We start from the raw sequence: 16,269 nt of genomic DNA on the forward strand, positions 1-16,269 counted from the left end.
TCAGGGTTTTTATGGAAATGTTTGTTTATATATACACCTCATAACCAGTTTTTCTTAGTAAATTACAAGACCCTCTTTAGTCATTAGAAAAGCAATGAGAGTTACAACTTTCTTGTAAAGCTTTCTCTGGCTCATCTGAACCTGTCTTTTGTTAGCCAAGGAGGACCCCACTTTGTAGCATGTATGAGACCAGGGAACTTTAGTCGTGGAGATGAATGTGATTTATTGTAAGAATTCAGATAAAAGGAAACACTACATGTATTAGAGAACCTACAAGATTGTGCTGTTCTTGGGCCACAGGGAATTATTTTTGTGGTAGAGAGTTGGGATTTTTTTTTTTTTAAAGACTTGCCTCTTTAAGAAATATATTAAGGGGGATAGAGGGATGGCTCAGTGGTTAAAAGCAATGGCTGCTCTTCCAGATGATTTGGGTCAATTCCCAGAACTCACATGGCAACTCACAGCTGTCTGTAATTTAACTACAGTTCTAGGGTATCTGACACCCTCACCCTCCCACAGACATACATGCAGGCAAAACATCATTTCAGTGCACATGCAAGAAAATGCAATCAGTTAGGAAATAAGGAAGGAGCTCAAAACTGAATTGGGAGCTAGAAGACAGATACCAACTATGCCAAAGCCTGGTCCTGTGCTCAGTGTTTAGGGTTTGTAGCCTTGGCTTTGCTGCTGATTTTTATCTCATTTGTCAATGTGCTTGAGGTTTGTGAGTCTGTTCAGCTCTTACCTGAGAAAATGAATGCTCTGTAAGCCTGGTTGTTGCTTGGGCAGACACATGCTACACCTTCACTGCAGATGCCTTCTGGTTCTTAGATGCTTGAAGAATTGTATGGGGTGTTTTATCAATATTGTATAGTCAATATACATGCTTGGTGACACAAACTGACCAGGCAAAGCTGCTGATCATGTAGGTGAGTATGCTTAAAGTGTCCATTTTCACCCAGTTTGTAAAGACAGTTTACACTGGGGGAGCAGCAGTTTCATGCTTGAGATGTTTAGTGTCTTTCTGTCTCTTGAGTGTTCTGATGAGTTCTCATTTATCATCCCCATCTCCCTCTGGAATCACTAACACAGGCAATGGCCCAGAAGGAGGATATGGAGGAGAGAATCACCACCCTTGAGAAACGCTACCTCGCCGCACAGCGTGAAGCCACGTCTGTGCACGACCTCAATGACAAACTTGAAAATGAAATTGCAAATAAAGACTCCATGCACCGACAGGTACTGGGCTCTGTGGGCTCGTGGGCTTTGTTCTAGCTTTATTTGTGAAGCCAAAAACCTTTCCTTTGTAAATTGCATGTTGGAAATTGAGTACTTAAATCATTTTTTCTTGTGACTTCTTAGCAGTTTATAGAACCTTGGTGTGTGTGTGTGTGTGTGTGTGTGTGTGTGTTTGTTAAGTGTGTCTGCGCTTGTATGTGTAGGTGTGTGCGTGTGGCAATCAGAGGTCAAAGTCAGGGATCTTTTTTCTATTGCTCTCCACCTTATTTTATTTTCAGTTATAATTTTAAGATTTTTTAAAAATTTATTTTAATCTCGTATACGTTTGTGTAGGTACGTCTTTGTGTAAGTGAGGGTGCCTGTGGAATTCAGAAGAAAGTATAAGATGCTTTAGAGCTGAAGTCCCATCAGGTGGTTGTAAATCAGTGAATGTGGGTGCTGGAAATCAAATTTGAGTTATCTAGAAGAGCAACTATTAACCACAGAGCTATTTTTCTAGCTTTTCCACTGTAATTTTTAAAGATAGGGTCTCTCACTGAATGTGGAGCTCATGTATTCTAGACTGGCAGGGCACTGAGTACTGAGGCTCTTGCTGGGCCTGCTTCCACAGTAGAGTTACAAGCATGTGCTGCTGCACCCAGCCCTTTTTAAAAATGCGAGTACTGGAAATTGAACTCTGGTTCTCATGCTTGTGCAACAGGCACTTTACCCACAGAGCTGTCTTCCCTTTGTTCTGTTTCATTGGAAGACAGTAGCTTCATTCCAGTCCTTTCCTTAACTGTGCAGTGGTAAGAGCTTGTTGGCAGTGCTGAACAGTGCACTCAACAGCAGCGCTATGAGTCAGAGGTGATAGAACTGGCTGTCACCCTATTCTTTGTGTTGTCTCAGGTCATTGAGCTAACCAGAAAAACACAGGCTGCTAGGAAAGGATTTTATTAAGGGCAAAGGGCATTGCTTGACCAAAACAAAATTGGGCAGCTGTGAAAACTGTTGCCATGAAGTAGCACCTAGAATTAGAAACTAAGGTGAGGCCTAATGTTTGTTGTGTTCACACAGAACGGAGTGGGAGGGGGCAGTGCCCACAGATTGAGCTTCCCAAGAGCAGGGGGGTGGTGCCTACAGACAGTAGCCCCCATGGTCTCACTCCCCACATGCACAGGTTTTTTTTTCCTGCTTTATTTAGATTTTCTGCAGTGGCTTTCATATCCAAGCATTATTAGAACAGTTTGCCACAGGCTAGGCTTTCAGGCAGCGCTCTGGGCAGTGACTCATTGTCTGTCAGAATGAGCAACTCACAAGAGTAACTCATTTTTCTTTAAGTCTAGGAACTTGTATTTGTTTTGTTTTTTCTTGTTTGTTTAAAAAGATAAAACCTTGAAGCCACAAGGTACTTATGTACTTTATGTGTCTGAAGCAGCAGCCTGATCTCTTGATTGTTCCCTTTTCTAGACAGAGGACAAGAACCGCCAGTTGCAAGAGCGTCTGGAGTTGGCAGAGCAGAAGCTACAGCAGACCCTGCGCAAGGCTGAGACGCTGCCAGAGGTGGAGGCTGAGCTGGCCCAGAGAGTGGCTGCACTCTCCAAGGTGCGCCTGGGCCATGTGGGCTCACAGACCAGGCCTTGATGTTCTTGTCAGTGTGTTTGCATCCATGGACTGTCCATGCTGCTTTATGATGGGAGTCCTGTTTCTGTGTAGCTCAAGACCCTTATTCTCCACCAGTCCCCAAAACCTTGCCTGGTGAGCGCTGTTGTCCTTGGTGTTAGGGTCCAAGAGTCACAGCTGCTTGGATTATTTCTTTCAGTAACTTTAAGAAAGGTTCTCGCTTCTCTCAGATCTCTCAGAAAGATGACATTAGTCTTTCAGGATAGTCACACAGTTTTTAAGTAATTTTATTTTTTTGAAATTACTTTAAAAGGTTTAATTGAAATGGAGTCTCACTGTACTCCAGTTTGGCCACCCTCTAGTGACCCTCCTTCCTCAGCCAGCGAATAGCTGGGACTTAAGGTGCATACTACAATGCTTAAAATTGTGTTTTAAATGTACTGCTCTTGTTTACCATTACTGTTGTTAAGGTCTTTGCCCTCCTTTGCCCTCTGGGTCCTCACCATCTATAGCAAGATAGGCAGGTATCAGGAGTGTCCAGAGTGATGATGGGTTCACTGTTTTAGATGCACAGCAACATGAACAGAGGCTGTGGATGTATCCCTGGCAGGAGTCCTATTCCCCAGGCTTGGTCTTAGTTGCTGGGGAGGGATGGGAGAGGGGCCCAGATGAAGACAGCATCCTGTTGGTGAGTGTGAGCCCTGTTCCCACTCCTGGATCTAGCTCTGGACACCTTGTCCTTCCTTGTCAGCTGCAACAGTATCTTGGTCCTCCCCTCTGTAGTCCCCTCCTAAAGTCTCGGTTTCTTTCTCCCTGCTGTCCTTCCTGTCCTGTCGCTTTATAGTCTGGTCCTTTGTCTTCTGGGAGTTCTGCTGCTAAGGAAGCAAAACTGTTGGAGCTTACTTCCAAGCTTAGGAAGGTAGAATTGTGCCCTGTGCTTGTGCTTGCTGCTTCCTGCTCTCCATGCTGACCACCAGAGGCACTCAGCAAACGGGATGGCTTGTCTAAGGCAGGGCAGGGTGGGGGACACAGAAGTCAGTCACTATCACCCACCATGCTTCAGGTCAGCACGAATGGATTAGTCACTTCACAGTGTACACATTGAAGTCACAGAGGAGGTGCTGATGGATATGAGGAAGTGTTCCTTTGCCAGGGCTGACATGATCACACAGCATGTGGTGCTTGCTGCTGCTACAGTAGTTTGTAGCCAGTGTGAATGGAAATGAGCAGAGGATCAGCTTCTGTCATCTTTTCCTGTAGGCTGAAGAGAGGCATGGCAACATTGAAGAGAGGCTGCGGCAGATGGAAGCACAGCTGGAAGAGAAAAATCAAGAGCTGCAGCGGGTAGGATGGGGCTGAGGCTGGCGTCAACAGGTGGGACACAGGCCACTGTAAGCTTAGGCTTCTCTGCCACAGTCCCTTCCTTCTATATGGTTCTTGTCCTGTGGACTGGAGCTGTGGTCTTTCTGGAGAGCACCAGTATATTTATTACCTACTGGCTGTTGCGTCAACATAAATGGCAGCAGAGGTGTCCCAGGCACAGTCAGGCTCCTTGAGTTCCAGAGGACTTCTTGCTTTTTTTATCCCCTTAAGGGAACTGTTAGGTCTCCCTAGAGCAGTGGTTCTCAACCTTTCTCATGCTTTGAATACAGTTTTCCCATGTCATGGTGACTCCTAATCATAAAGTTATTTTGTTACTACTTCATAACTAATTTTGCTACTGTTAAGAATTGCAATGTAAATATATGATATGCAATGCCTGTGAAAGGGTTGCTTGACTCCTGAGGGGGTCTTGATCCATCATTTGATAACCTCTGCCCTAGAGTCTGTGTGCTGGCCAGGGAGCCCTCCTAAACTCCCTCCTAAACTCAGAACAGAGACCTGTCTCCTTAGGTTATTGGCCCTGTTCAGCATGAGGAACTGAAATCCCATGTTCAGGCCAGAGCACTGATCTGTCCTCAGGTCCTGAATTGCCACTTAGGATGTGATGGTGTCGGCAGGAGGAGCACTAACACACCATGGAGAGGAGCCAGGAGGGTATTGTTACAGCTGGGTTGTAGGATCTGTCCTGGGAGAGGCAGTCAGAGTCATCCAGACACAGGTCAAGAAGCAGTCCTGGACTCTTCCTGCCACGGGCCTACTGTGGAGGGAAGAAGCATGGGTGTGTGGCTGTGGAACCCTTGCACAGCACAGCAGCCAGTGTTTTTCCATCTATTTAAAGCTGCAACGAAATTGGATAACTGGGAAGTGATGATTTTAAGCTCCTGTATTAGGTCTTAGGCTACGAAGGCTTAGGCAAATTGTCAGAGAGCCTGTGAGGCTCACAGTGTTACTGAACCCTGAGCAGACAGTCACCTCACAGTTGAATTTTCAGCTCTGGCTTTCATAGTGTTCAGTTTGAAAAGAAACAAGCATACTTTTCAGACAAAGGCTGTCAGGTGCCTTCCTGGGAAGCCTCCTCCCATGGAGCAGTTATTTTCTGTCAGGCACACTGGGCCTTGGGAGATGAGATCCTACGACCCATAACTCTCCATACAGGAGCTGGGCTTGCTGCAGCCCTTCCTTGGAAGTTCAGTTCTGTCTAGGTGTGAGAACAGAGTGATGTTGTCTTGAGTGTGTGTTGAGCAGACACAGCTGTAGCCTTGTGTTAGCTCATTGCACGGTTGCTACATTGTCATTTGTAGTTTTGATTGTAGGTAGAGATGCCCTGCATCTCTGCTAATTAAAAATCAGCTTACTCTGACTTCACTTTGTAAATTTAATTCTTTCCCCCTTAAACTCAGACACAAGCTTTTATTCACACCTGGAGAAATTCTTGAGCCAATGTGCAGACTGGTCCCTCAAATTTCTTCTATCCTCTCATGGAGTGCTGCCAAATGCACTAGAGAGCTAGAGACTACTGACATTCTTGAGACGGTTATAGATCTTGGCTTAGCAAAGGCAGCAGCCTCTTCTGATTCACAGCCTCTCCAGGATTATCCTGAGTGTTTCATGTCCCAGAGGTAGTTGTCAATTGAAAGTCTCTTATGGGAGCACAGACTCTGGTGGCCATTGGTACAGTGCTTCTGAAGGGCTGGACATGAGCCTGAAGTTGGAATCTTTCCCCTCTTGTTTTAGGCAAGGCAGAGAGAAAAGATGAACGAGGAACACAATAAGCGCCTGTCTGACACTGTGGACAAGCTGCTCTCAGAATCTAATGAGAGGCTGCAGCTGCATCTGAAGGAGAGAATGGCGGCGCTGGAGGACAAGGTGGGCAGATGAACCACTGTGCTTCCTGGGAGATCAGCTTGGGACATGCTCTCCTACAGCCAGGGAAGACATTAGCTACCTATTGACTGGCTGTGTTTCTCCCATTTGAGTGCTGTTTGTGTGTCCATCCCCTCCTTAAATTAATTTATTTTATGTGTACTGGCATTTTGCTTGCATGTATGTCTGTGCACTACTTGCATGCCTGGTGCCCAAGGAGGTGCCCAAGATAGTTAGCTGCTGTGTGGTGCTAGAAATCAAACCAGGGCCCTCTGGAAGAATAGTCAGTCCCCTTAACCAGTGTTGAGTACCAGTCTTGACCTGTAGGATGGAGAAGGCCCGTGGCTTCTACAGAGGTCCACACACTAAACTCTGTCTAGCTTTCAGTGCTGGTGCAATCCTTTCCTTTTGTGCTCATCATTCCCCGAAAGCAGCTAGTCAGTTCATGTGTGAAAGCTGAGCTGTGTTCTTGTACTGTTGTACTTAAGCTGCTGTGGGGCTGCATGCCCTGATCCCTGTACTCTCAGGCTCAGGGAAGACTCTTGAGTTTGGAGCCATTCAGGACGACCTAATGTCTCAGGTTCACCATTCCTGTGATGAATTAATTCTGATTAAGAAAATGCCCTACAGACTTGCCTACAGCTGGATCTTATGAAGGGATTTTCTCAATAGCTTTTTTTCTCTCTGACAAGGACTTGAGCTGTGACAAGTTGATAATAAAACTAGTTAGCACAGTGAAACTTTGTTTTTCCTTTTTTTTTTTTTTTTTCTTGACAGAATGTGCTCTAGCTGGCTTAGCTAGTTGATACTAGAGCTTAGCTTTGCCAACCTCATCCTTACCTGCACTTTGATTGGGAGTCAGTTTCAATTTTCTTACATGTACTGTTCTTCAAGAGCATGGCACAGCAGAAGGGATCTAATCGGTTCAGTGTAGGTACTCGCAGGTTTCAGCAGTTCTCTTTCTCTCGATTTGGAAGAAGGCTAAGCCTGGCTTCTAGGGCTTGCCTTGTGGAAGGCCCCAGATGTCTCAGAGTTCATCGAGGTTTATGGTCTCCACAAAGAGACCCTGATGGGCAGCACATGGGCTCAGACTTCAGAGGGCCCGTCCCAGCTCTACTGCTCTCTCTAGATGTAGCTTTGAGATATACTGAGGGCAGTACTTGCATGAGGTTGTGCTGGTAGAAACACAAGTGTACTTGTGAGAGGGTTGGAGGGTGCCATTAGAGACCATGCAGAATAGTCACTCTGACCTCCTCACCCAAGGATTATCCTCGGCTATGGATATGTTTTTAAAGTTCTTTTTTCTTTTAGATAGTTCTAATAATAGCTTAGACATAATAACCTTAGTCTAATAATAGCCTTGAACTGATCCTTTTGCCTCAGTTTCAAGAGCCCTGGGTGTACAGGCACGAGGGGCCTGGCTTTGAATGGGAATGTGTTGTCTTTTAACTTTACATATGAAATTTAACTTTATGTTTCCTAAGTGGCCAATGAATGCCCAAATCTAAAAATCACTGTAGACCACTTGCAAGCGGTTATGAAAACAAATCTGAAAGTCAAGTGTGATGGCTCATACTTGTCACCTCAGATGCTAAGGCAAGAGGATTGCTACAGGTCACAGGCTGCTCTGGTCTACAGAATGACTATCTTTAAAGAAATAAAAGTAGAAGTTAAGCAGCATCAGCAAAATCTCTTGCACCACGAGCATGGCACTGTGAGTGTGGCAGGCCTACCGTAGGAAGACACACCAACATCTGACCTCACTTGTGCTTGGTATTGGTTGACTGGGCTGTGGCCCTGCTCTTGGTGCCTCCCATGGCCAGGCCCTTCTTTCAGGGCTACTGATTTAAGCAAGTGTAGCCAGTGTATTACATGGAACATTTTGAAGAACCAGCCCTAAAGAACATTTTCTTTTTCAGAATTCTCTACTAAGGGAAGTTGAAAATGCAAAGAAGCAACTGGAAGAGACCCAGCATGATAAGGTACCTCACTCTGACTCAGTGAGGATCCCAGGAAGAACTGAGTTTTACATGACCACAGGCGTTTGGAGGGAATTGAAACACACCTTCCTGGTGGCTCTGTTAGTTCTCACTGTGTGCAGCCCCTTGGAGAGCATGGTTGTACACATGTCTGCAACCATAGGTCCTTGGGAATCTGTTTGAAACTAATAGCATGGGCCTCTTGTAAGAGACAGGGCCAGCAGGGATCTGCTATGTGGGTTGGGGTGGGAGACAATAAGAACTGGTAGCCTGTGGGCTAGGACAAGTGTGTCCTTTATACAGTCAGTACATTTTACACTCTCGCATTGTCCCTTTTTAACTCGAATATCTTGCTTTTCATTTATTAGGGCATCCATGGATTTGGAGGCCCAAGTTCTGCTTACTCTAGGACTCGGGAAGTGTTCTCAGAATAACTACCTTATAGGTGCCCAGTCCATGTGAGAGAGCTGCCATAAAGCTGTTTACTGTTTTCTAGGACCAACTTGTCCTGAGTATTGAAGCCCTGAAGGCCGAGCTGGAGCAGATGAGACTGAGAGGTCCTTCACTTCATCATGGGTACGGTGATCACATCACAGATGGGCTAGTTTTCAGCTCTGTGGGTATGCAAGGGCTTGTTGCTGCCTCTGTAGGCAGCAATAAATTTTTCGAAGGTGAGAAGAGGCCTCTTAGTATTTGGATGTGCTGACTGAGGTGCCCAGTGATGTTACAGGAGAGAGAGCATGATTAAAATGGAAGGACAGGGACTGCTGTGGGCAGCTGCCCAGAATTCACTGGTCATGGGTTCAGTGCTACGTTTGGAACTGTCTTATAGAAGGACTCAGCTCCTGACAAGGCCACAGTGCCTAATGCACAGCTCTAAGGCACTCTTGCTTGTAGAAGCAGTTTTTCCTGAGTCTTAATTTTCTGGTTTTATTTCTTAAGAGAGTTGATCTTTAATAGAATTTACTGAGGTAACACCGTTGGGCAGCAAACAGATTTCCTCTTGGAGCAGGCAAGGAAACTGGGAAGCCTGTGTTGTACAAGCTAGGCTTCCTGCAGGCTCTTCTTACCTGACCAACTTTACACCAGGAGGAGAAGATGCCCTTATAAATCCAGAGACCCTCACTGCAAAGCCAGAGGGAGAGTCTGGAGAGGTGGGTCACTGCGCTGGAAGATAAGAAAAGGGCATAGTACAGGGCAGTAATGACCAAAGTGATGAAGAGGCTAATGCTGTCACTGTAGCAGCAACAGACTTGCTGTTGGGAGCCTGTAAGCACCTTGCTCTCTTGTTAAAAACCATGTATGTAAGTAAGTGCACAGTGCCCACTGAAGCAAGTTCACTTTCTTATATTGGAATAAGTTCTCCTGTTGTAGCCCAGACTGGCCTCAAATTCATGATACTCCCACCTTTCCCAAATGCCGGGATTCAGGTGTGCGCCATTACAGCTGGCCAATGTATGACTTTCTTTAAAGAGGAGTTTTAGGTGTGAGGAAGGAGAGGAGCTGAAGGTGCTTAAGATGGAGGAAGTATATTCACGTTTGGCTAGCCTACAGAGTGACAGGTCAGGTAATAGGAGAGGAAGGTGACTAGCTCTGGGAGCCCTGCTGTCTTCCTCCATGACCTTGAGACATTGGGTGTAACAGAGGAGCTGGCCTGTTGACAGGGCTGGAGCCCTGCCCTGGTAGGAGGAATTCAGACACCGAGCGGCTGGTGGGACCACTGGCTAGTTTCATAGGACTTGACAGTGAAGTAAGTCACATTGCCGCGATCTGCCCTACAGAGTGGAGAGTTGGGAGGTAAGCTTGGAAACAACATGGGGAGTAGGAGGGCTGGCAGCCCTGAGATCCCAGGGTCACCTGCAGTTAACACAGAGTTGAGCTCAGCTCCTCAGCCTGCACCTCTGACTGGAATCATGCTGAGGCAGAGCAAGTTCCTGATGAGGAATAAGAGGTGGGGGAGTTGGAGGGAGGTGGAGTTAAAAGGAAGTCATGAATTTCACATCTTTAAAACATGGAGAAGATGAGGTGCCAGTGTTGCCAAAAGGAATGAATTGTCCTGTCCCATTGGTTCCCTGTGCAGCTCCAGCGGCGAGTTCCCTGAGTTTCCTTGGCCTCTGAAGGAGTTCTGAAGTGAGGGCATCTACCGTCTTTCCCAGGATGTTTTAGGGCAATACTGGGAGGAGGGAGAGAGAATGCTGAGCCTGAGCTCCTGCTGCTCTGCTTTCTCTACATGTTGGCTGTAGAAGTAGCTAGTCAGCAGGTCCTCCTTAGCTGCTCAGCACTGTCCCTTTTTCTAGAGTTTTCTTCAACCCAGGGTGTTGTCCTGTGACCCTGTGTACCACTGTGTTAAGCCATAGCTTCTACCTCCCAGGAATGCTATGACTACCAGCTTGAACTTGGCACAGCAGAAAAGCCACAGAGCAGGTGATGGCAACAGTTGGCATCCTGGAGGAGGTTCTCAATGGGCCTCAGATGTTCACACCCATTCCTCCTCCCAGGGTAGCAGCTGAGTGAGGTTTCCTGGCCAGGATTAGGTAGTCAGTATCTCTCAGACAGGTTTAGGGGACTCTCCATAGAGACCTTTCCAACTTGACACCTTACCTTCCTTCTGATTATCCATCTTTTTCTATGTTTCAGCCGACCCCATTTGGGCAGCGTCCCGGACTTCAGGTTCTCTGTGGCAGACGGGCATGTGGATGCTTACAGCACCAGTGCAGTGTTGCGGCGCCCCCAGAAGGGCCGGCTGGCAGCGCTGCGGGACGAGCCCTCCAAGGCAAGGCCTCCGCTTGCGGAACGTCACCTATTCCTCTTGGACAGACTCTCGGTCTCCTTCTTCCCCCATGTTCCTTTCCTTGGCTTTTCTGGCTAAGAGCTTGCTTTTAGGGTATGCTTGCTTTTTGGTTTTAGTTTTCTCTTTAAGAACAGAAATTTTGATAAGATATCCTTTAAGTTGATGCTAATTAGTACGTACTTAAAATAGTAAATAAAAATAAATGATGCCAGATGTGGTGACACAGCACATACCTATAATCCTGGCATTCAGGAAGCTGAGGCAGGAGAATTGCTATGAGGTCAAGAAAAGTACACAGCTACAGCAGTGAACAGTACAATATGTACCCAGGTAGTGCTCTGTGGCCAGAACCATGAAGTTCTACTGATATCATATAACTAACTGCATGTGGCTACATGCATGCAGTTCATGGGCCTCGGGAGTCAGAGGCAGCATGACTCATGGACTCAGATGGCTTTAGATGGGGAAGTCTTGGCAGTGTGGATGTGGTGTCAACCAGAGGCCCTGCTGATGGACCTGCACGGTCTCCCCGAGCTCACATTGGAAGAAAGCCAGGAGGAAGCCCAGGTCCTTCACTACCTGGTCTGGGAAGATGTCAGGCATATTTCCTCCATTACTGTGAGTCTTGATCAGTCTCCACATGGGAACCATAAGACTTGTCCTCCGCTTGGAGAGAAGAGTTTATTTTCAATCGCTAGAGTGTATGCCAAGGATGAGAAGCAGGAGGCAGGAAATGGGTATCACAAACACCTGAACTTTATTTAGAGTAGCCAGGGCTGTCACTGTGAGTGTTACAGGCTAGGAGAATGACAAGCCAGGAGGGCTGGGTCCTGGGTTCATATGAGAAGCCAGTCCAGGGTGGACAGCAGCCAAGCCTGTGCCTGTGCGTGCTGGCAGCATGGATGGGCAGGTGAATGAAGGGCAAGACAGTTGGTAAGGGCTGGTTGGCACTGCCTTGGAGCAGCTCTTCTGGGAAAAGGTGCTCTGCCAACTTGGAACCCTTGGGAGTGGAGAAGGAACAGAGGTAGATAGGCAGTTGCTGAAGAGGTTTTGCTGGTGGGCAAGGAAGTAGGATGGTGGGCCAGAGGTTGGGGCAGGGTAAGGTTCTGAGGTCTGTATTTCCAGATGAGAGATGGGGGCCGTGTTCTTATCTCAGGATAGACCAGCTGAGAAAGGGTGCCACATGGTAAGCAAGTCTGTGTGAAGCCATAGCAGATGTAGTCTTCTGGAGGAAAGATGAGGGCATCTGGGAGGGGAGGAAAGGGGAAAGCATTCATTAACCACTCAGTGGATTTAACACTGGCTGCTGTGGGCAGTGATCACAACAGGGATCCTCTTTGTACAGCCCTTTCCCCTGGAAACTCCATCATGGGCCACTGGCTGTGTCCAGGTGCCTGCTTTGCTTTCCTCCTCTGGCTTTTCTTAGTGCTTATCAATGCCAGGCCTGAGAAGCTCATACTAAGAGCATCATTCCATGGCAGTTGAGCACACCCCTTCAGTGTGCTCTAGGCGTCTTTTTTAATTTGCACTAAAGTGGTGGACCTGAATATAGATGCTGAGTGTCTCTCTGAGGCATTATTATCACAGGATGCACGCTCGCGCTCTCACTTAGAGACAGTCTCAGCATGTGTCCAGTCTGATCATCAAATCTACACACATCGATGCATCTGCCTCCCAGGTGTTTTGATTACAAGTGTGCTCCACAGTGCCCAGCCTCCCTGTATGTCAGGTGCCTCTTGTTTAGCAGCAGTTGCTCAGATGCACAGGACTGCATTGAAACGTTTACATTTCTGATAGCAGCCTTTCCTGACCTTAGGGTACTTGCTGTCACTCTTGCCTGCTGAGACATAGTATTCTTGTTGGTAGGTGCAGACCCTTAATGAACAGGACTGGGAACGGGCCCAACAAGCCAGCGTCTTGGCAAATGTGGCACAGGCATTTGAGAGTGATGTTGATGTATCTGATGGTGAAGATGACCGAGATACTCTGCTCAGCTCAGTTGATCTCCTGTCACCTAGTGGGCAGGCTGATGCGCAGACACTGGCCATGATGCTTCAGGAACAGCTGGATGCTATCAACAAAGAAATCAGGTATCTCTCTCTCTCTCTCTCTCTCTCTCTCTCTCTCTCTCTCTCTCTCTCTCTCTCTCTGTGTGTGTGTGTGTGTGTGTGTGTGTGTGTGTGTGTATTGAGGACACAGGGTAGAAAGGATTAGGGTTCGATGGTGTATGTCTGTCATTCCGGCACTTGGGAAGTGGAAGAGAAAGAACAATAATTTAAGGCCAGCCTAGACTATAAGAAAATTTGAGGCCAGCCTGGACTACATAGAACTGTTTTAAAATAAGAGCAGCAAATAAGAAAGTAGAAGGTGGAAGAAGATGGGAAGAGACTGGAGTGGATGTTGTGGAGGTGTGAGGGTGGAAGGAAGGAGGCTGGGAGGCAACCAGAAGAGACTGGGGTAGATGCTGTATGGGTCTAGGGATGTTATGATGAGGACTAGGATGTTGTACATTTGAAAACCCAAGAGAGGAGTCTTGCAGGAGTTTGCTTTCTTGGGAAAGCATGACATGCTTGGGATCAACATTCCCTTTACAGCTTCCTACAGCAGAGCATTTGGGGATCTGAGATAGCCTTTACCTCTGGCAGCCTACCCCCTCCCTGACCATATTGGGGGAGATGAAACTTCTTTTCCTCCATGCATAGAGAAATGGTCTAGATTACTCCCTTGCTATTGAGAGTTGTTCCTCGATGGACAGACATAGGACATGCAGGATGCTGGTGTATGAGATGAGAGAGTAATGAGCATGCTGTGGACCAGAAGCAGTTGGGTTTCCTTCTGTCATCCAGTGCTTAGCATACCTTCACCTGTGTTAAGTAAGAGCACAGGAACATTGTAGCTGTCAGTGGAGGGAGGCAGTCTGACAATGCCAGTATCACCGGCATTCTTCTGCTGTATCCTCCAGCTGCTGGGCTTACACATAAGGCTCCCACCCCAACTGGACCTGGCTTGTTCTCTTTACACACACACAGGGCTTCCTAATAAAGTATGGCCTTGTTTGTATTTTAGGCTGATACAAGAAGAGAAGGAGAATACAGAGCAGCGGGCAGAGGAGATCGAGAGCAGAGTGGGTAGTGGAAGCTTGGACAATCTTGGTCGTTTTAGATCAATGAGCTCCATACCCCCCTACCCTGCTTCCTCGCTTGCTGGCTCCTCTCCTCCAGGCAGTGGTGGGTCCACACCAAGAAGGGTCCCTCACAGTCCTGCCCAGGAAGTGGACAGGCTGGGTGTCATGACTCTGGTAAGTTGGGCCTTTTTTACTTCAGCCTGCTGGGCAAGGGTTACACATGGAAATCATATCTTCCTCCAAGAGGTTCCAGATTATAAAAGCTGTAGGAGTAAAGACAGCATCAGCAGGTGATCTCTGTGCATTTGAGTCTAACTCCGTTAGTGAGTTGGGTTAGCCAGGGGTATATTGTGAGAACCTGTCTTTTTTTTTTTTAAGTTAACTAGTATGTAGTTATTCAGTAATGTAAATTTATAAATTAACTTATATATAAATTATAATATACAAATCTATATTATATAGTTAGCATATAATACTTCAGTGACCAGGCCAGCACGTTACCACTTAGTTGTGGGATGCTAGGCAGGGGTCTGATGCCAGCCAGAAGGAATTGTCTGCTTGTTTCCAGCAGAAGTAACTGGAGAAGTGTTGCATGTCGGAAGAGGTAGAGAAAGCCTGGCATGGAGGCCAGTGGTGGAGTGAGTGCTGCTTAGCCTATGCCAGGCTTGGCTTTCATCCCCAACACATTTCTAAAAATGTGCAAAGGAGTTCCTTAGCCTTTCACGGGAGGGGTGTTTTGGGACACTCTTGTCCTAGAAATTCAGGTGCACAGATCTCAGGATACTCAGTGACTGTTGAGGGTATGAGGGTCCTGAGAAGCCCACACATTGACCTGAGACCCGCTGTGAGCCAGCCTCCTGCCATGCTGCACTTGTTTTGCTGCTGCTTTCATTTGCAGTGTCCACGGCACTGGCAATGGCCATGTAATTAAATGGTGGAATCACTTTAATGGCACGTTCAGTAGTATAGGCTGTTGTGTTTTGATGTAGTAGTTTTGTGTAGTAAGTGCCATTAGTGCAGTTACCTTTCATAGTATGGCCTGTGCCTTCATTCTCCTTCCAAACACTTTTTAGGAATAGCTGTGTGTCTTCTTTTAGCCTAGACCTGCTGGTTGTGTCTGCTTCCATATGATCCTGACCCCAGATCCCTATCTGTCTGCCCACCTAGCACCATATGCTGCACCAGTCTTCCTCCAGCTCCTGCAAGATGACTAGGCTCCCAGGTGCACATCTGCTGCAATATGCTGGAAGAATGGATTGTTGGGCTTTTTCATGTTAAGGAATTGTTCTCTGTCACTTATGTATCCTGCATGTACCCACAGGCAGGAAGTGTTGTGTGTCTGTGATTCTGCAGAGATGACAAACCTCGTGTGGCACTAATGGGGGCTGGTGCACAGGCACAGCTCCTGTTGGTTCTGGTGTCACATGGCTCTCAGCTACCTGCTGCTGTCTTTGATGAACTCTCATCAGAAGCTGTGCATACTGTAAGATGTATACCGGTACCCCACTATTCCATACATTTTCTCACAGGGGAGCTTTGCTGTTATGGCTTTAAATAATTAACAAAGTTTTGAAAACTTGTAAATAAAATTCTAGGTAGGGATTTTACATAAATGTCCAGTAGATGATTAACTTAAAACAGGTTTGTTTGACTTTATAACAGATAATGTAACAGCTCCTGGAGGAATTAGTACATTCCAATGTGTTTGTAACTAGCTGCAGAGGCTGGTTCATTGAAGTCCACGGGAGTTTAATGCATTAGCCAAGAAATAACTAGTGTTGCCTCCTGGGAAACCTGCATAATTTTTAACTGTCTTGAGAATGTTTATTTCTAGTGATGTTTCCTTTCAGTGCTCAACCTGTGTCTGACCTTCTGGCCCTGCTTAGCAGCATATTTGCCTCACTGGTCCTTGAGTCTTCCTCCCCACCCCCCACATGTGCAGTAAACCTACTCTCTCTTTCCTTTCTTCACATGCGTCTGTCAGCCTAGTGACTTAAGGAAGCACCGGAGACAGGTAAATCACTTGCTGACCTTAAACACCCTTCGTCTCCATGAGTGACACACTACTGTGATGTGAAGAGAAGTAACTGACATCTCACAGCAGTGTTTAGTCCAACTTTGCATGTCATGACGGTGGTCATATGGGAAGCCTGTTCCTGAAGTACTGGGGCAGAAGCATCTGTGTCTGATCGTTTTATGCTTGTCTGCTGTTCAGAATTGAGACTAAGAGTTTCTAAGGCAGAGATGCAGGGCTGTGCTATGGGGAAGGCTTAGTCTGGCCACAATGA

The 16,269-nt window shown here is 46.8% G+C and overlaps 1 protein-coding gene across 9 annotated transcripts in view; it reads left to right on the plus strand.

Moving 5' to 3' along the window:
* Positions 1 to 16,269, plus strand: part of PPFIA1 (PTPRF interacting protein alpha 1) — a 71,582-nt gene that overhangs the window by 30,012 nt on the left and 25,301 nt on the right. For 5 of the 9 annotated variants that reach the window (XM_080912041.1, XM_080912043.1, XM_080912042.1 and 2 more), the window contains exons 8-17: positions 1,093 to 1,239; positions 2,689 to 2,823; positions 3,686 to 3,760; positions 4,102 to 4,185; positions 5,959 to 6,090; positions 8,007 to 8,069; positions 8,563 to 8,642; positions 10,704 to 10,839; positions 12,724 to 12,947; positions 13,924 to 14,155. In XM_080912041.1, the coding sequence (XP_080768167.1) occupies positions 1,093 to 1,239; positions 2,689 to 2,823; positions 3,686 to 3,760; positions 4,102 to 4,185; positions 5,959 to 6,090; positions 8,007 to 8,069; positions 8,563 to 8,642; positions 10,704 to 10,839; positions 12,724 to 12,947; positions 13,924 to 14,155 (1,308 nt within the window). The remainder of the gene's footprint in view (positions 1 to 1,092; positions 1,240 to 2,688; positions 2,824 to 3,685; positions 3,761 to 4,101; positions 4,186 to 5,958; positions 6,091 to 8,006; positions 8,070 to 8,562; positions 8,643 to 10,703; positions 10,840 to 12,723; positions 12,948 to 13,923; positions 14,156 to 16,269) is intronic. The other 4 variants (XM_080912046.1, XM_080912047.1, XM_080912048.1 and 1 more) reach the window with 1 other exon arrangement.

Source organism: Micromys minutus (genome assembly GCF_963924665.1).
Source record: "Micromys minutus genome assembly, chromosome: 2".
NCBI classification, from domain to species: domain Eukaryota; kingdom Metazoa; phylum Chordata; class Mammalia; order Rodentia; family Muridae; genus Micromys; species Micromys minutus.